Source organism: Podarcis raffonei, chromosome 5 (genome assembly GCF_027172205.1).
Source record: "Podarcis raffonei isolate rPodRaf1 chromosome 5, rPodRaf1.pri, whole genome shotgun sequence".
NCBI lineage: Eukaryota > Metazoa > Chordata > Lepidosauria > Squamata > Lacertidae > Podarcis > Podarcis raffonei.
Genome location: NC_070606.1, coordinates 53,319,218 through 53,340,128, shown reverse-complemented (window position 1 = coordinate 53,340,128; position 20,911 = coordinate 53,319,218). Strand labels below are relative to the sequence as shown.

Here is a 20,911-nt window from a genome sequence, read left to right as displayed (position 1 = left end):
TCAACTCCACCCCACCCTCCATTTTTCCTCTTCTTACCAAATGAAATTAGGCAAAAGGCTATGTCACAGGCTCCCCAACCCTGCTATATACAATTGGCTCTCCTGACAGCTCCTTTCCACACTGGTATAAACTTCACTGTGGACATTTGTATAATTTTCTTTTTCCAGCACTGATAGACATCAGGCAGAACTAAGGTGTTTGGTTTTTTAACAACTCTGGTTACCTAGGCTACAATCCTATACCCACTTACCTGGCAGTGAGCCCCACTTAACTGAATGGATCTGAGTATACCTGTACAGGGTTGCAATGCATGCATGCACTCAATTTCTTTTCTTTTTTTAAGGTATCTGAAGTAGATAATTATCTTCAGGGCTACTCTATTTACACATTACCCATTCACAAGTAATTCAGATGTGGTGTTCCCACAACATCTGGGTTGCTTCCTATATTAAAGTATTGCAGGTGCAAAAGACGAAAATAAACCACCATAGCAAAGGAAGTCACTACTTGCCTCAGGACTAGCAGTTGAAATAAAAACCTTACTAAGAGGCTCATTCAAAATAAGACCCTTCAAAACGGAGAAAAAGATAAAATGTATTTTTTTTTAATGATAACAAGGGCACAGGGTTCTGAAAGAGGAATGCCCTGCCATATATAAAAGCATAATGGAAGCAGAGAGTCATATCTGAATTTTAACAGCTACTTACTGAACATTACGTGCTCTGCCAAGTTAGCGATTAACTGTCTTCTCAATGGTTCACAGGATAAATCCCTGGAATCAGGAAGTGCAGCTCCTGTACCTTCTTCTACCACATAATTAGGTCTAAAGAAAGTAAACATACAAAGATGATTTAGGCTTACAGTTCTAAGATAAATTATTACACCTCGTAGGCTTAAAGCACAAAAATATTTCAGTAATGACGTCTTGTGTATTTGAGTGTAGGCTACAATTCCTCATACTATTTGACCGCTTAAGATCATGTTTGTAAGATGCTTAGAAGGGAGGCACCTGTAAGACTACCTGAAAGCTGCTTTAGGCTCCAAGAAGCATCAATGTGTAAAAACAAACCACTACTGTCTGTCACTAGTGCTCTCCCAGTTCTCTCTCTCTCACACACAGGTGAATCTTTCTACAAGCCATTGCATGTTAGCCTAGAGACATTCTAGACTCTTACAGCAGCTCCAAGATTGTATCACAACTCAAAGGCATCATGATGCAACATTAAGGGTGGGATGACAGCTACGCACCAAAATTTATTTATACACATCTTTTCTCTCATATCAGCAAGTCTGCACAAGCTTGTCATCTTTTAATACACGAGTGTATTTTTGCAACAGGTGCTGCAAAAAACCAAGAAAGAAGCTTTCAGTCCATCAACTTTGCCTATTATAATCCAGTACCTAACAGGCATGAATTACTGAAGATTAATGACTTGGAATTGCTTCCAACAAAATCATCTCATTAGTGCAAAGGCTTCCTCTTGTGCAACTGTACTTCTCCCTTTCCTCTCACGCTTCCCGAACTGCTCCGGGGGACTGGAGAAATACCCAGTACAGATTTTGGACAGCATGCGGGACAGGAACTCAAGTTGCACAAGCTGAAGTCCAGTCACTAATGGGCCAACTTTGCTGGCTAAAACCCAAGCCTGCAATCCTATGCCCACTTATCTGGGGAAAAGCCCGAATGAACTCCACAGGGCTTTCTTCTAAGTTGACATTCTAGGGATTAACACTGCAAGGAGCATTCCAGTGGTGGTGGGAGATTCCACATCCCAAACCCTGCTGACTAGCTGTGGCCAAAGCAGGTGATGATGGAGGCTTTCTATGCCTTTTTCCCTTTAAAAACATTCCTTCCATTGACTCTTAAGGGAGGGAAATTACTACACCAGCTCCAGTGTTGAGTATAGGAGGAGAAGAAACCTCTCTCAGCAGAACCGTGCGCACAAATGATTAAGGAGCTTTACAACATCAAAACTTGGCGTTCCTTTAAGTAGGGGAAAGGAAGGGAAGCTGGTATGGCTCAGCTGCTGTTGATTTACCAAAGAGCTCTGAGATCTCCTGCTCTGTTTGTGCAGGCAGGCAATGGCAAAGGGATGCACTGATGACAGTACTAGTTCTCCACAGAGGCACTCAAGAAAGTGGTAGGCTGGGAAGAAACTTCTTTAATGAAACAAGCCATTGTTTGATTGTCTGTGGGACAACTTGTGGTTTGTTTGCAGTAAGCCTTAGCATTTGCTAAGCCAGGCTTAGCAGGACACGTGAACCAGGCCACTATGATCTTGTGATAATATTTGTTTAAATTCAACCTGCTACAGTTCAACAAAGCCTACAAGAGAACATTTCAAAGACTCAGAATCATTGGCTGATAGAAACTTGTTCAGTGCTGCTCAAACTCCGCAGCTCAGTCCTACCTTGAAGGGAGTACAGCTGGTAAGAGAGTTTGCTCCAGGGAAAGAGGGATAGGCACAGGCATAGGTTTCTGGCTTTGGCCATCCAAATATTCCTGCAAATACACAAGGTTATTCATGTATTTCTCCCGGGAAAATGTAGCATTCCAACAGCCATCTTACTCACCACTGAAAGTAGCTTTGAAAAGTAGGATAAAGAAAACGTATTTAAGATTTCAAGGAAACAGATGCTGAAGCTGCAACATTTCTGCAATATACTTTGGTCCTCTGTGATGTCCTTAGCATTAACTACTCAGTGCTATAAGCAGAATTGAAATTGACGTTTACACACTTTGAGGGATGTAACAATTTTTGGGTGGACATGCTTACCTATGTTCTATCTACATTAATAAACACAAGTAACTGGCGGGACAGTTCACCTGAGTACACAATTTTTTGGAGGGGAAAGAAATCTTTTAAAAAATCAATGTCATTAGCACTAAACATTTAAGTACAATTATGAGATTTTTTAAAAAAATAAAGACTCCTTAAAGTAAAGTTCAAATATGATAGGAAGTGTTTGGGAATAAATCTGTAGGTGGCTAAAAGGAGGAGGAGGAGGAGGAGGAGGAAGGTGCTAAAATGACAGCCATAAGAAAGGCAACCTATTTAAAAAAATATATATTTAAAATTAGTGGTCTTTAAGTAATATTGCATGAATATTCTAAAAAGTATGAGTAGCCCTGAGGCATTATTGTGCTGATTAAAAGGTTGATGAGAAACAACATGGTGATATGATAAAGAACAATAACAGGGTAATAAAAGGACACCCAGTGGAATGATAGTAGTGAAGATGCTCCAAATGATAATTATGTTTGTATTAAGAAGAGAAGAAGAGTTTGGATTTGATATCCCGCTTTATCACTACCCGAAGGAGTCTCAAAGCAGCTAACTTCTCCTTTCCCTTCCTCCCCCACAACAAACACTCTGTGAGGTGAGTGGGGCTGAGAGACTTCAAAGAAGTGTGACTAGCCCAAGGTCACCCAGCAGCTGCATGTGGAGGAGCGGAGACGCGAACCCGGTTCACCAGATTACGAGTCTATCACTCTTAACCACTACACCACACTGGCTCTGCACACATCAAAACCACACTTCTTTGAAAAGATGGAAGAGAAATGCTAGGGTGATCCACATCTGTGGTAACAGAACTACAGTTCTGTTCTCTATTAGTGGTTCTGTCACTATGTATGTAAACACAGTTTCTAACAACCAAAATGCCTCTATTATTGCTGCCTTTACTAAATAGCTTATTTAGATTTGTTCTCACAACATTGCATGCACTGCACCATGAAGACACACATTCAAGACAATATAATCTTATTCCAGATAAGGCTCCATAGCTTCATCTAAGTCTTGGGCATTTGAAGTATGGGTGAAAACACTGTCAAATATTTCTAAAGCATTAACCTTTATTGCAAGTTTGCACACTTTAAACATCAACAGCTTTTATAGACATCCTCGTTTAATTTCACAATGATGATTAACTTTTAAAGACGTTAAGCAGTTTCAGAAGTTAAACAGTTTCCAGATCCGAGTCCAATCTGCCACAGGATCTTTGCAGAGCTGACGGGGCAAAGGGGCATTTCCTGGTTCCTGCAGCAAGCGAGACTGAGTTGTGAGCAGTCCAAGGCAAAGAGGTTTGCCACTAATGGCTGCTAAAGTTCCCATTTCTGATCAGAGAAGCCTGTAGTTACAGCTAGTGGCTAGCTGGGAAATCTTTGTACCCAATCACTGAAATACAAGGGGGAACACTGCCCTCAGTCCTGTCCCTGCTAGCAAATGATGCTACAATTAAAAGTAGTGAAGCCACCCAGACTGTGGCATCTTTGGCTTCATGGAGAATCTGACCACAGTCAAATAACAGGCAGTAAACTAACTGGTTAATTGACAATATTTAACAAGTCAATTGACTGACATGCTAGCCATAACCCTTCTGCAAAATATATTAAACCCACCAAGGATGAAAACAGAGATACAGAATTGGGAGTGGAACATATCTGAAAGTGATCAAAGGGAGAGTCTTAAGATTTGGGGCCTGGGACTGCTATAAGAAGAGGCTACCATATAAAATTTTACAGGTTACACTGAAAGGCAAGCAAACTGCAAAAAGACAAGAAAATCCAAGAAAAGTGGACATGGATGTGAAGCAATAGTTACAAAGCCTATCACCTGTACAACTAAGTATTTTCAAATATAATATGATACTGGGCAGTATCTTCATAAGTTTTGCTAGTGCAAGGACTTTTGGGCTTTGCAACAGAACTTCCCCTCCCTGTCCTTCCCCTGTGAATCTGTTCTGGGGTTTCAGCCAGTCCTCAAGAACAGATTTGGGGAGAGCACAAGGATGCGCAGGCAGAGGAGAGGGAAGGGAAGTTCTGTTGCATAAGAAGAAACCCTTGTGCTAGTGGAAGGACTTCATTGGATAACACCCATTATATCTAACTACACACAGGTTGAAACATATGTATAGCTTGCTGGGTGTGCTGATAAAGCCAATTTTAGGCATGTAGGAGTTGTGATAGAATTAAGGCTTTCTAAAGTGAAGACGTTATGAGAACACCTGTATATGAATAAAGAATAGAGAAGAATAAATATATGCCACTGGTAATTAATATTATAGGATATGAGACCTTGCTATCTCAGTGAAATTGACTTATTTATGAACTCATTAAGGAAATAAATCCTGAAGCTATCCCTGTGTAAATGATAGGAGGTACTGGAATTAAAGCAATATGCACTTATTTCGAATTTCTGAACACAGAAGGGGATTATGTTCTACTGGCTTGCTAAATTATGCATACAAAGCTACCTGTCAGGAAGACCGCTGCAATAAAACTTAATTAGAAGTGCCCTGCATATTTCCATCAGCTGAAAAAGTGACAAGAAGCAACATTTTTCTTAGCTCATACCACATTCCTTGGGGAGCCAACATTTCTCAGGCAGCAAAATTACACGATGGCCTGACTGGCATCCCATTGATTTCCTTTTACTTAAGAATTCTAATTTGTTTATTATTAGCCCCCTGGAAATCCAATCCGCCATTATATTTGTACAATTCAATAACGCACACAAAATTGGTTTATGGCTGGAAGCGGAGAAGTAAGACCAACGGCTTCTGTGGAATCTCTTTTGGAAACTAGCTAAAGACTACAACACGAGATGTGCAGAACTGGTAATATTAGCACCCTTTTTTCACATTTTCTTCTGTACTATTAGAGTTGGTGCATCTTAAGTGCTGTTATCCTTCAGCTGTAAGTGAATTATATTTTAACTGTAGAATTAAAGATTTATCTCTGCATTCTTCAGCAGCTTTATTGCTATTAAAAACTTCTAACGTATGATGGAATCTGTGGTAGGGGTGTGACAATCAAAACAACCCAACAATTTTAGATCCTATGCATGCATTCCCCCCCCTCCCACCTTGTGAAATTACAAACTGCCTGCTATATATCCTGACAAACTTTCAAGTATAAAATTGGACTGGTCACGAGTTTCCATTCTGTCTTAGTGATGGAGAGAAATGAGTTCTCCTGTGCTCATAGGTAAGAAGACTTAAGCTCTTCTGAAATCAGGAGGCAAGCAATCATTTCTCTTCCCCACACTGAGAGATAGCTTCAATCTGTGGGTCAGTAAAACTGCTCCATTGAAGCAACTTTATGGTCAGATACCAAAGCGCAATGAAACAGTATGAGTAAGAAAGGGGTGATGTGGGAAAATACATCCACAGGTAACTCTGGAAGAAGGAACCAACAAGGTATGCAAGAAAACAGGACAGGTATCGTTGAATGGACCAGGAACCACAGCTGAACAGACCACTGGGCCAGGCTGACTAAGACAGAACAGAAGTTCACATGAAGTCCAATTTTTCTTTCTTGCCTAGTGACATATAGTCTTAAGAATATTTTATCACCATAGGTGTCGCCCTGCAATAAGAAATTATGTTCATATTATATGAACTTACTTTCAGAGAAAACGGTTGAGCAAAATCTACCCTAACACAGCCGTAATTCTTCCGCAGCATTCGGAAGACTCCTCTGGCCACGCTCCAAAGGCTTTCGTTCTTCTTGGGCTTCCCCTGTGAAACATCGGGAGAGCAAGGCAGTTCAACAATTGCATCTAAAAGCTACTTAATGTTAAACAAGTTCATAAATCCAAGCCACCTAAGTATGCTCAGAAATAAATCTGGGCAACAGCTCAAGCATCGTAAAAAGCATTGTGGTCACTTGGGCCATTTCCTCTAAGCCAGACATCTATTTGGATATTTCAAATGCTGTTTATGAAAATCATTATTCAGATGTCTTTTTCCCTTGTATCTCGACTAGCTACAAATAAGTATTTGCGAAGATCAGCATGCAATTTATGTTTCCAAGGCCCTGTTTTCTGACCAAAGAGAACACATTTTTATCACCAAGATGGTTACAACTGACAGTGATCTAAATATCTGTTGAGCGGACAACAGCATTCCAAACACTTTTACCAGCTGTTCACTGTTGTAGTGGCCTTCAATGATTCTATCATAGGATATTCCCACGGGTATGATTAGGATGTCTGGAGTAGCATTTGAATACAGAGCGTCCACCACTACTGATAAAAGGCCTGCCCTTCCACAGGATGTCTTTCCACTCCGGGACCGGGTGCCCTCCAGGAATATCTCTAAGAACTGCTGCTGGCGAAGCAACTCTTGGATATGCTAAATGAAGAATGAACAACAACCAAAAAATCAGACACAAGTTATTTGCATTCCTTTTTTATATCTGTAATAATATCCTCCCTTGCTGCATTTTTTTATTATTTCTTCCTGCTGACACCCTCACTGTACTGTGGCTCAGTAGCTACCAGAATTCCACTAATCCTCCAATCCGATAAGTATTTGTAAAACAACTATATTGTTGTTTTGTGTGTAATTGCAAACTATTATATTGCTGCATACCTAAACAATCTCCCAAATATTCAGAAATCACTTCCTTTCTTAAAGGTAGGTGTGTGAGTGCTTTTTCACAGGAGCATCCAAACTCGCTATCAGGTTTTCAATCCTCACTTTCTTTGAAAGTCGCTTTTTTCCAGGGAACAGAAGAAAGAGTATAAAACACACACACCCTTTTTAAACCAGTTTCTGAGACTTGAGACACTGGAGAACCTACACAGGATTTCTAGCAAAGTAGATGGCACCAAGCCCAGCATTGCACACTATAATTCTAGTCCATGCGCAGTGATCCCATTAGTTTTATTGGGATTACACAGTAACATAGAAGGACAATGAGTGCTGCAAGTTCATAGGTGTCCTTGACATCCGCTGAAAGGACTACCGATTAAGGGTATTCAAATGTGCGAGACTGCTTCGGTATCCGAGGTACAGGCATTTCTGCAGATGCTCCATACAGTACACAACACCACTAACAACTGTGTCACAAACTTGTGTAAAACATGTTTGCTTTGTATTATACAGTGGTACCTCGGGTTAAGAACTTAATTCATTCTGGAGGTCCGTTCTTAACCTGAGGTACCACTTTAGCTAATGGGGCCTCCCGCTGCCGCCATGCAATTTCTGTTCTCAACCTGAAGCAAAGTTCTTAACCCGAGGTACTATTTCTGGGTTAGCGGAGTCTGTAACCTGAAGCGTCTGTAACCCGAGGTAGCACTGTATTGTTTTTTAAAAGGTTATTTGCTGTCATTTTCTGCTCTATTTTTAACTGGTTTTATTATATTTTCTACATTGCCTTAAGACATATATGTGGAAGGCAATTAATAAACAATATACAGAGTAATTCCGCATTCTTTTTCTTCAAAGGGGCATATCCCACCACCTACTGCCAATATAAAGAACACCCTCCAGATTATATTGGAACCTGCAGTCTTACAGATGCCTCTGGACCACAACTTCCATCCATCCTTGATGGGTGTTGGACTCCAATAACATATGGAAGGCCAGAGACTCCCCATCCCTGTTCAACTGTATCTTACACTACACACGTTTAGATGCAACTAATTCCTAATTATTAAGACGTTTAAAATGCTACCTCTTCTTCTTTTTTGCTATTTAACTGTTGAACCTTGCCACAAACCTGCACACCCCACAATCAAGCCTGAAATGGTGGACTGGCTCTTCAAATACTTTGCAGAGATAAGCCTTGAATTAAGAAAAAGATACATACCACATACAGCAAGGTTCTGTACAAAATATCTTTACGTCCATCGGGCCTCTCATCCAATTTTCTCCGTATAAAAAACCCTCCAAGCTTGTGGATCAAAGTGCTGTGGGTAAAGAAATACCCATTTTTATTAAAAGGCTAAGAACGTTAACACTAGCACAGGCAGTTGTGTCCACAGTGTGATATAACCATACAATTCAATGATTGTTCTCTCTGCATGAGAAAGCTACACATTAAGTTCTGTGGTACCGCAGACAAATGTTGGTAGTCCATATTTGAGCACAAGCTCTCCAGTACACAGAAATTAGGGACAACAGGCTTCGTAGAAATCCTTTTATGGTGACTAACAATATATACTTTTTTAAAACCGTATAATTTTGGCTCCAGCTGTTTTAAAAGAACTTTACTTTCAGAACACAACTTACTAATTATTTCCTTTGTCACTTGTTCTTAAAGGCTAAATTAAGAAAAGTTTTGACACCACAATTTTGTTATTAAAATTGCCATGTACTAGAGATCTTTACTGGTTCAACCAGACAAGATTTATTTGGCCTGGCGAAGATTGCAATATTACATATATGGAAATAAAACAAACCTGAAGTCCCTCCTATGCCTTAGAATATAAACAGGTGAAAATTTAAGGAAGTAACAAACAAAAATGTCAGTATGGTATGCATTGGGATAACAGAAAATTAGCAAAGCGGCTCACAATTTTCACATAAAATTCTTACAGTGTTTGCAACTCTAACCAATTATTCTGGTCAGATCAATGAAAAATGGGGAAGAAAAAGATCAAGTCACACAACTATTTGTATAAAGGCCCTCCCATCTAGCAAAAAATTTGTGGCCTACCATTTTGTGACTTAAAATCGTGGCTCTCTATTATTTATACCTAATAACAGCATATAACGCTGAATAAAAGGCTGCTATAGAATTTAATAAAACTACAGATTGTTCTAACTATATCGTCTACCATTTCAGAGATTAAAATCCTATTAACACTTACTTGGGTCCCTCAAGTCACTGAAACTTATTTCCAAATAAGCATGCATAATATTAGACATAATATCACCGCCAGGACTCGCAATCATATTTAGAAGGTGCCACATATATTATCTTGTGTTATATGAACACGAAGCAGACTACAGCATATCTAAACATGACGTCTGCCTATCTGCTGATACACCTTTTATCAAGGAAGTTACATTTGCCTCACTTTCTATGGCTGAAAACATTTTGCTCCATTAACGGCCAAGAATTACACACCTTTGAAGCTCACTAAATTATCTGAACGCTTATTTTGATGACCTTGGGAAAATGTACCAGGCACCACCAAGTGTTATGAGCAACTAAGGATTGGGGCCAAAGCCTTCACTGGTTTGAGTGCTTTTTTTTTTTTTTTGATATGCTAATAATGACATTAGAATGCAAGAATATGATCACTACTGGCATATTAATTGGATTCCTTTGCCAATATAAAATTATTCCAGCAATTGCAGGCCAAGTGTTAAAAAAATCAAGACAGTTACTGGGGCACTGCGAGGTAAGCACAAAATTTATTTGCCAGCATATGAAGGTTCATTTAGCTAGGATTTTGATACAGTAATCCACATGGCCGAAATGAACAAAGTGAAAGTATACATGAATAGAACATTACCTGAAAATGGGGATATTCAGATTATTCCCTGCAGCAATGTACGGTGCTTTGATGTTATGACAGAAAAGAATGAACGTGAGAAGCAAGTAGTCAATATGAGATTTGTGAACAGGTAGAAATATAAGCGGCAAATTCAGCTGTAAGAAGAAGAAAAGAAGCAATTCTATAAATACCCAAACAATCTGGTTTTAAAACTGTATTTTTTAAAAGTCAAAATGTGTTTTTGACAAGTAATGCAGGCCAGGAGGTACACTTTCTACTCTTTATGCAGAACATCTGAATTGCCAGCATGGGGTGAGTAGAGGTGAGGAGCAGGAGGCACTTGTATTATAAAAAGTTATTAAGTATCCCCCAAATAATTCTGATTATGTGCAAGCTTTTATTTTCACTGAATACAGTTGTATGCAAACACTACGTAACATTGCATAGTTGAGAAAAGTGCTTTTAAGGATATTATCTATGGCTACAGAGTGGTTGGTTTTAGTAAATAATAAATGCACATATGTATTTCACAACTCTTGACAAATGGATTTCATTCCAAAATAAGCACAGTTAACTCCAGTAATTAGATCTAGGTGAATTTGGCCCATATTGACTCTTTTCAGATTGAATTACAGTGTGCTAAGATTGATTTATTTTGCCAAATTGTTAAAAGAGTCCTGTAAGGCCCAAACAATATTAGAAATGGAACAATGTCATATTTCTCCTCTGAAGGGATTTTTTTTTTTTTTTTGCCTCAGGGATTTTATTACCTCTGTTGCTGCTTTCACCATCTCCAATTGGCCTTTGTGAATCTGGATATTCCAAAAAAAGCTGTTAAATAATTTCAGCAACACCCATCCCGTTAACCTAAAAGGGGCAATAAAAGTTGAGCCACCATATAATAGTATTCATGTTTTATATACATTTTTAGTTTCAAGCAGAATGAAACAATATAAGAGAAGCATACACACTGAAACATGCTGCCTTTAAAACCTACACTACTGTAGAAACACAAGCAACCAAATCAGCAGTCATGAAAAATCTGTAACAGTTGCAAAAATTCTATATGAAACAAACAGGTTGTTTCTTTTAAAAAAACAAAAACAGACAACAGTTGTTGCAGCCTTAATAAATGTAGCAAGAAGTTTACATCCAGTTTGAAAATGCAGAGAGTAACTTCGTGATGATAACATGAAATTCATTTATGACAAAATGTTATTTTGTTTCATGGAAAAGTCTGTATTAGGCTATGACGCAAGACACACACACTATATATTCTTCAAGGGCAAATACCAGGGCTTTGAGTTCAGCTTACACCACAGATAAGAGAAGCAGAAATCTGAGGCAACTAGAAACAGTTATCTCCATGTGAACACAGGTTGTATTTCAGCACCCCCTGACACCAGCAACCATGATCTAGTTTCATTACCTGATCAAAGCAGGCGAGACATTTGCTACCATTTCCTGCAGAATTTTTCTAGCTTGCTTCTTGACTTTGTTGACGTTTCTGGGGTCTGGCTGACCAGAGCCACTCACAGCAGACATTTCTGAAGCTTCCTGTGCAATAGCATTCTGCACTCTAGGTGTTACAAATAAAGTAAGATGATTCTTAAAATAAGCTTGATATTTCACCTGTTTTTGAGATGCATAGACAGACAGACAGAATGTATAGCTACAGAATGTAGGGGAACTTGTAGTGCAATTATATTTACTCATGAGTACTTTTTAAATTAAGGTTCCAGTACAGTGACACTTTCCAAGTAGAAAAGCACGCACATATACACATACCTCAAATGCACAAGGCAAAATAGCTCAGTGTAAAGCCAGTATAAAGCCTATAAAGATTTTAGAAGTCTTCAACATCTGGGGAGCAGTAACTAGTCACTGAAAAGCAGCCTTCCTCAACCTGATACCTGTAGATGTTGTTGAACTATAACTCCTATTATCCTTGACCATTGACCATGTTGACTGGAGCCAATAGGAGCTGTAGTCTAGAACTTTTGGATGGCAAGAGGTTGGGGAAGGCTGGAATAGAAAAGCTGGTGTACAACTCAAATTAACTTTATATGTCACACAATTTGACACATTATACACAGATGCCTTCATAATGGTTGCCTGCAGATTCCAAAATTGTGGAAACAAGTATCTAAAATATCAGGCACTGGGCATAAATATAGCAAACTCGGCTTCATTGATTTAAAAATGGGATTTCTCAAAAAGGACAGTTCTTTTTCAAATTGTCATGACAATGGAACTTTACAAAAAACAATGGTATTTTAATTTCTTACCTGTTGCTTTTCAGCACATTTTCTGTCACATTATTTGCAAACATACCCTTATGAACATCCCGTTCTTGCACAAAAAGAACATAACAGAGTCGCCTGGCAAGCCAACCTCTGTGCCTACAACAATACACAGTAACTTAGCAAAACACAACAGTGAGAAATATTGCATTCAATATTGTCAATCATGTCCCTATCAGAACTAACTTTAATTGGTAAACTGATTAAATAAGTAGAGGGTCAATCAGAAAGGGTAAATCTTAAACTGGTGAGGCTAAGAGTTAAAGAAAATATTAAAGCAATCTTCCTTCCAAGCTTTTGTTTATTAAGCTGTTAAATTATCCACAGATACTTGTTACTATGCCCTTTACATATTGACCCCCAAGCCACACATTCTATTAACCAATCCAAGCAAACACAAATTCTCACCTTGGACATCATTGTACTTCAGTAAAAAATCATGTACATGTGTCAATGAATATGAACGAGTCTTGTGGGGTTTGAACTTTCCAGTTAGCAGACTTTTTCATTTAAAGGTCTAGGAGTTCTTTCAGATTATATAATTAATTCAGAGATATGCAAGCAAACTTCTGCTCCTGCAATGGATTTTACCCACTTCTCCTGCTGACGGAAGCATATCCCAGTAACTGCTTGAGCATAAGGAAATCTTACAGAATTGTGGGCTATAATGAAGATAGAGGGACTGCAGTGGTTGCGGGGGTGGAATGTAGGGAAGCTGCACTGCATGACCGGAAGTGCCTTTCCACTCATCCATAGGTACCACTAGAGCCAATCTTCTATCCTTTAATTCAGGAATGGGGCACTTGTGGCCCCTGACATGTCGCTCCTATCATTCCTGACCCTTGGCTGTGTTGAAAGTTGGAGCCCACTAACATTTGGAGAGTCACATGTCTGCCACCCTTGCTTTAATGCATGGTTAAGGTTCCTTTAAGAATGAAATGAAGCCTTCAAAGCCATTACAATGTGAAAATCATATTGATGGCTGCCTAGTACCAGAAAATATTGGTAAGTAGATGCTTGCAAACCTTAAAACGTGATGGAATTCTGAGGATCAAATCCATTGCATTTGCAACCAACAAATGTTTTACAGCCCATTAATGTATTGATTTTGCATGTACTATTTTTAAATGTACTATTTAGCAGACTCTCTCTGTGAATAGAGTCCCGAATACATAAATTCTTTTTTGATACGACTGTCTACTAAAGAGAACAAAAGAAAAATCTAAGTTGTGCTAACACTGCATTTTGCTGGTGCTGTTGTTTAATAAAAGTCTGGAACTTTCAAAGCTATTTTAAATTAGTTATTCAGCAATTTATTCATTCAAAAGTATGTCTATATTCTTACAATCAAACAGATATCTGGTTTTACCATAGGATTTGATTAGAAACAAACTCCCGAGTAGCTTTACTATGCCCTTTGGGGGATCAAGTTCCAGTAATTTAGCTTGAATGAAAAATGCTATAGGCCATCCTTTGCCAACCTGGTGCTTGCTAAAACTTGTAATTCTTTCCTCACTTCTGTTACATGTTTTCTTGGTCAGAGAATGAGATATACATCTTACTGATCAAAATCTATTCTTTCCAACACTCCAGGTTTTGTACCAAAAAAATGCAATTTTTTGTGCAGCATTTTAGGTTTGTTGGTTTTTTTATAATCACCATATATTCAGAGATGAAAGTCTTTAAAATGTGTAGATGAAAGTCAAAAGCCACATAATGAATCAGATTTACTATTCTGATTTACTAATACGCAATTTCATCAAGACTGATCAAACCAGTATCTGTTACAAAAACTGTACCCAATATTGTTGCAGTACCATCGTAGGAGTGGACTTCACAACTGGCTAGTAGAAAATTTGGCTGACAAAAAACCCAGTTACATTTTGTGTATCCTGCTTTTTAGTTGACAGCAACATCTATTTATGTTAGTAGCGCAAGCTCAACCTGTACATTTGTGATTCCACAATGAGTACAGCACGTGAACTTATAGTTTCTCATTACTGTAAGCCAGAGCTTTCCAAACTTTTCATTTGGTGACACACTTTTTAGAAATGCATCCTTTTGTGATGTGGTAATTCAGCTTTATTAGCAAACTGAAGGCTAAACTAACTCCTTTCCAGCCCTGGGAAGCACGCGGGGAGCGTTTGTGCGACACACCTACACACTGCAGTCGACACACTAATGTGTCATGACACACAGTTCAGAAAGCTCTGCTCTAAGTCACTCTCAAGTATGTATGTATGAGCTGCAAGCCAATATGTAGCCTATTCTGGAAGTTAATTCAGTGAAAGAACAACATTAACACATCTTGGTTTTCATTCTTCTTGCTTATCCACAACAATAATACAATAGATATTGGCTTGGCTCACACATCACATTTAACTACTGTTTAAAACAACCTATGGTGCACTTTAGGTGTGAAGAACAGTCTCCAAGTTGCATACCATATCCACTTTTGAGACGTGGGCGGAACTGCCCACCTGTCAATCACCGGATGGTACATGAGGTCAGGCAATTCAACTTCAAATGCAGAATCGGAAGCACAGTTTTTTGTTTAAAAATCTGGATTGAAGCACAGATTCCTACTGAAAGCAGGGCTTGCAGCCTGCCAGGAATTTAAATTTAGAGCCATCTAATAAGACCCACTTTCTGCAGGGATCAGCTCAACTTCAGTGCCAATTTAAAAGGCACCAAATGCAGTCTGTGCTTGCCAAGGAACAATTGAAAGTACGATTGCAATATGTCAGGTAAGCAGCACGTGAGCATGGCTGGGGAAGTGGAGAGAACAGCCTCACCGGCCATTTCAGGCCCCTTGATGGGTGTGATTCGGCCCATGAATAGGAGGTTCTCCAGGCTGGGCTTAATATGAATGAACAGTGATATGAACCAGCATAGTTTGTTTTATGCTATGGCTTAATGCAACATGCAAACTGGGCAATTGCTTTGTGAACAGTAACATTAAGTATACAAAAAGAAAAAGGCTTACCTTGTGTGTGTTTCATTAATATAGATGACATTTCGAAGGCCCAAAGAAGGGATACTAGCATTAAAGAGCTTGTCCTGAAAGTTAAGAGAGAAACATGTCTTCCATTTCCAGTCATGGCTTCATAAGGACCGCAGAGTTTATATATTATGGTGCCTTTCTTTAAAACAAGGACACGGAACACAAACCAACTGTGACAAGGTAGAATCTGAATTGAAACAATTAGATGCCAGCTACTGTGAATTTTATTACATGGAAAGTGTGTTTCAATTAGTTACCAATATAATCTAATTTACCCGGCTTTGAGGAGTGCATACGTAGCAACAGCGCCCCACAAAGGGCCGATTCCGGCCAAGTAGGGTCTCTTTCCATTTCAGAGTGGCTGATCGGAAGACAGTAGGCCTAGAATTGCACTCTCCCTAGAAAACAGTAAAATACAGTAAGTGAAGATAGCACATTAAAGTCCATACACTCTTTCCTATATATGAAACAGAGAGCGCAGAACCCTTTAAAAGATACACTGACTTCAACACAGATTCCTGTGCAAGCATAATCCTCTTGCTGAAACAGATCAGACTCTAAGTCTTGACCTAGCCAAAGTTTATTACCCAATTACATGACTAAAGGTTAATCTTTTAATAACAAGATGTGATCCAAGGCCAAAACTTCCATGCCTATAAAATCCCAAAATTCCAAACACTGTGCAAGATGTATAGATACACTTGTAAAATGTAAAATGTCCTAACATGTTACAACCCTACTGCACATTAAATAAGCTCCATTTGCACAGCATTGCATGATGACAAAATGGAAAGTATAAGATTAAAAGTGAATTGTAAAAATCGAATATTGCTGTTAATTTTGTGCTTAAATATTCCATTTACTACATCTATCAATTTATCTTCCTGATGCTTGCTTGGGTGTTTTTTTGTTAAGATCGCATGTAGGATTTGCAGGTGAGAAGTTACCACATATGCTTTTTAAAACATATAACGTGATGGGGAAATGCATAAAAACAAACAAGCACTGCAATCCTATGTACACTTGCTTGGGAGTCCCATGACAATCCCATGGGCTTATTTCTGAGTACACGTGCCCAGGGCTGGCCTCTAAATACAGCAAGAATTACAAGTAATAGAGGGACACAAAAAAGACTAGATCTAAATTGAAAAGGTTAGAGCAGACACAAAAGTCAGAAAGCCAAATAAAAGGTAAAGCTTAACCAGAAAAAAGTAATCAGTCCACACCTTCATTAGTAGCTAATATTCACCCAGATTTATTAAAATAAACAAAGACCCTCTAACAACCCTAGTCGTTTCTTAGCTTTTCTTACTATGATTTCACCAGGGACAGTTTGCAGCACTAAAGAAACCTTTAGCTCATCTTTCTCTTTTATTGCTCTGAACATCTCTCCAAATTTATGAGTTTCAGGTTCAAGCTTCTCCTCACCCATCAATATTAGATAATAGGTATTTTTCCTACCCTACAAGTCTCATTATCTCCTTCATTTCATGAGTATCTTTATGCTCCACCCAGACATATCTATTCACTACTCCTCATGCCTATTTCAAGTCCAGAGTGTGCATTTTCAGATTTTTAAAAATCTGCATTAGATCGCCCAGAAATCCCCCATATCTATTACAGTACATCTTTTTTAGACCACAAAGTCATTAGTCATGGTGTAAACCCATCTCTTTACACATTATTTTAAACTCTTGATTCTCCCCGTTTCATATTTAACAGTTACAAATAGAGAATCTTTTATATTTCAAGCAGAGATTATCACTGCAGCAGAGATTATCACCAGCAGAAAAAACTTACTACCCTTCCTCATAAATGTACTGAGGTGCATTCCTAATTTTCTGAAATAAGCAGAAGTGTAAGCTGATTTTCTTAACAGTGGGAGAATAATTCTACATTTAAGCAACAAGGTGCTTATGAAAAAACCGAAAGCTATATCTTACATACCCATTCTTCACTGGAGTGTTTACATCTAGTCACAGTGCATTCTGCCAAGGAAGAAGAATAGGAAACATCTATTGCTCCAAGTGACAAAGCAGCGTCATCCATGACACAGAACTTATATTCAATATCATGAGCTAGAAAAGAAGAGTCAATGTTAAAGAAAACAACTATGCGGCATGCCTGAGAAATCTTTCTTATAAGTGACATAGTATGTTCCTCTTTCCAAAGACCACTTGCTCCTTCTCTTTGTTCCCTGAAGCTACAATCCCATGTACACACTCTCATATTCACTTCCAAGTAAACATGTTCACCATGAGGCTTTGTGGTCAAAATATAAACTTGTTCCCTTTCAGTAGCCCCATCTCATTTTGGAAGTCACATTTGGTCTTCACATCTGCTCCACTCACATATGAAGAGGGGAGTGCAAATTACTACAAGGGAAGTGAACATGAGTGAGAAGAACTGAAAACCCACACCCTTCTCTAACCTGCATCCCCGCTGCCATATCCCACACTTTGGAACCCCCTGCCTATTGGCATCAGGTGAGCGCCTTCACTTTTTGTCACTTGCGAAAAACATTTTTCTTTAGGCAAGTCTATCCAGATATGTGGGACACGGGTGGCGCTGTGGTCTAAACCACAGAGCCTAGGACTTGCCGATCAGAAGGTCGGCAGTTCGAATCCCCGCGACGGGGGTGAGCTCCCGTTGTTTGGTTCCAGCTCCTGCTAACCTAGCAGTTCGAAAGCACGTCAAAGTCAAGTAGATAAATAGGTACCGCTCCGGTGGGAAGGTAAACGGCATTTCTGTGCGCTGCTCTGGTTACGCCAGAAGCGGCTTAGACATGCTGGCCACATGACCCGGAAAAACTGTCTGCAGACAAACGCCGTATCCCTTGGCTGTAAAGCAAGATGAGCGCCGCAACCCCAGAGTCGTCTGCGACTGGACTTAACTGTCAGGGGTCCTCTACTTTTTATCCATACATGTACAAACTGTCATGTGTTAGATTTCAGCTTAATGCTGATTATAAATATTTTTAATGTTTTAAAAACCTGTTTTTAACAAGGGAGTTACATATCATTTTGTTGTTTCATTCTTTTTTCAAACTGCTTTGACGTTTCATTACAAACAAGTGGTATATAAATGTTGATATAAAGCTAAATAACAATTGCCATAGAAACTAGGATACGAAGAGGAAATCTCAAGACTTCAGTACTCAAGAAGCATGCCATTTTAGTATGCCAACACTGACGCTGCATTTATATTCTTAAACATTCACAATGCAATATATTATTCTGCAAAATGCAAACTAGTCAACATGTTGATTCCCATGATCCAAGGGTGTATAATTTCAAACTGTTTATTTTCAATTCCTTTCCTAATGATCCCTAGCATCGAACTTGCCTTTTTCACAGCTACCGCACCCCGTTAATTAGTATAGAAAAAGGCATGCTGGAACTCACCAACAGCAATTATCATCATCATTAGGAACATGAGGCTCCATGGCTAATGAAAAAGAGATCTAAGGCCATTTCCAGGCTTACCTGGAACTAAGTCACACTGAACCCATTAGGATTTATTCCCAAGTAAACAAGGTTAGGGACTGAGTGCACATTAATTTAGAAAGAGGAAATTCAGATGATCTCTAGAGAAACAAAAGGTTCCTCTTTCCGACCCTGCTCTTTCGGTAGCTTATAAATTATGGACAGTTAAAACCAGGTACTTTAGCCTAATTTGAAGCAGCATCGTGTAAGGATACACAGCAGGGTCAAAAGCTCTGCTATAAATAAAGCACAACTGCCAGACGGTAGTATCAGGTGTTGAATATCTCTGAGTAGCAGGAGGCTACTGCCAAGGGATTTCACTCAAGCTATGTAATCACCAGGGGAACGGCACCCATCTAAGCCAAGTTGGCAAGATGGTTGAAAGGACTTTCACACAGGGTTAGTTAAGTACACCAGTGACGGACAACTGCAGGGTCAAAAGAAAAGGGGAGAAGGAGAAGCAGCCCATATTAAAAAGGAAATTGGCTTTCCTTCCAGCATCTACTCTGAACTCAAGTCCAAATGCACTAAGCTGGTTCTCACAGCTGAAAGAACGTCTTTCATCCACTTTTTGTTTCCGTCCACTTTTATGTTTGGGACAAAAGGCACCAACATAAAAACGCAGAGATGCATTGGCGCAAATGGGCCTCAAGCCGCTAGGATTTTGCAAGAACCACTCTCCCCACCACACCACCCCACACACGTTGCTAGTAACAAAAGCAACATACATATTTTTGCTAGAAGCCAATTACTCATAACTGTTGAACATTCTAAGGAGCTCAGCTATGACTTACAGAGGGCACATTTTACAATGGCACTACCATGCTCGTTTCTAGTACTCTTGCTTCCTTCCTCCCACAGCTCTTAGGCTGGCCAGAAAGAGGTCCATCTCCATATTCCAACCCCTCCTCCCGGTGCTGAATCACAGCTCATCTGCACATGGGTCCATGCATGCATGCATGCACGCTGCTGGCCCTTGGCACCTGTCCCTTATTTCAAGGCACTGTCCCTTCCTTGGACGCAGGGCTCCTCTTCTTCCAAGTTCATAAGCAATGCAATTCGTTACGTTCCTTGCTGTGCTGTCACCGCCTTGTGGCGCGCAGCACAGAGAGTGGCAGGAGGCGATGCTGCCCCGTTGCCCTTCTCCTGCCCCGAGCCGCAAGCCGCCAAAACCGCGACCTCGCCCCCCCACACACCCCGGCCAGCATCCCCGGCCGAGGCAGCACTGCGTTGGTCCAAGCCTCCCGCGCGCGCCTCCCCTCTTCCTCCTCATCCCGCAGCGCCAGGCTCGCCTTACCAGCAGCGCCCCTTCAACACGTTGCCTTCAACCCGCTGCTTCCAGGCTCAGCGCCGCCCACCGGGGCACCTTGGGCAGCCGCGCCGTCTGCGGGGGGGACCCGTCCTTGCCGGCGGCACCCAGGGCTGCCTAATCGGGCCGCTGGCGCAGGCTCGCCGGCACTTGCTCTGGCGGACTGCCCGGCTGGACTGGCTGCCTCGCTAAAGCGGCCCCGGCAGGGGAGGGCGGGATGCTGACGCGATTTCCGGAGCGCCCGTTGCCATGGCGCCGGGGACACGCCGACCCGCCTCTCCCGGGACGGGCTCGCGGGGAGGCGGCAGAGGCGCCGGGCTGATCGTGGAAGCTTGGGGGGGAATCGTGGCCTGCTATTTTTAGAAGGGGGGCGGGATCAGCAGCTGCTGGTGGTGAGGAGATCAAGCAGGAAAGAGGGAATCGTAGAGTTGGAAGGATCCCAAGGTTAATCTAGTCCAGTGTTTCCCAACCTTCCGACCTTGTTTCCTTCCTGTGCCCCCCAAATAAGTAAAAATCAATACAAAGCTGAGGTTCTGCCCTCCTAACAAAAACCTACCCCCCAACAAAAATCCTG

At 40.3% G+C, this 20,911-nt stretch overlaps 1 protein-coding gene across 5 annotated transcripts in view; it reads right to left on the bottom strand.

The window, feature by feature from the left end:
- Positions 1-20,430, bottom strand: part of GPAM (glycerol-3-phosphate acyltransferase, mitochondrial) — a 34,372-nt gene extending 13,942 nt beyond the window's left edge. For 3 of the 5 annotated variants that reach the window (XM_053389213.1, XM_053389215.1, XM_053389217.1), the window contains exons 1-13: positions 20,326-20,430; positions 17,491-17,621; positions 15,819-15,941; positions 15,526-15,599; positions 12,525-12,638; positions 11,666-11,815; positions 11,007-11,103; positions 10,255-10,391; positions 8,601-8,700; positions 6,926-7,138; positions 6,410-6,523; positions 2,413-2,504; positions 709-824 (exon numbers count right to left, since the gene is read on the bottom strand). In XM_053389213.1, coding sequence (XP_053245188.1) covers positions 709-824; positions 2,413-2,504; positions 6,410-6,523; positions 6,926-7,138; positions 8,601-8,700; positions 10,255-10,391; positions 11,007-11,103; positions 11,666-11,815; positions 12,525-12,638; positions 15,526-15,599; positions 15,819-15,941; positions 17,491-17,592 — 1,432 coding nt within the window. In that variant the 5' untranslated portion in view covers positions 17,593-17,621; positions 20,326-20,430. Of the gene's footprint in view, positions 1-708; positions 825-2,412; positions 2,505-6,409; positions 6,524-6,925; positions 7,139-8,600; positions 8,701-10,254; positions 10,392-11,006; positions 11,104-11,665; positions 11,816-12,524; positions 12,639-15,525; positions 15,600-15,818; positions 15,942-17,490; positions 17,622-19,822; positions 19,921-20,325 lie in introns of those variants that run through there. The other 2 variants (XM_053389214.1, XM_053389216.1) reach the window with 2 other exon arrangements.
- Positions 20,431-20,911: the final 481 nt, after the last annotated feature.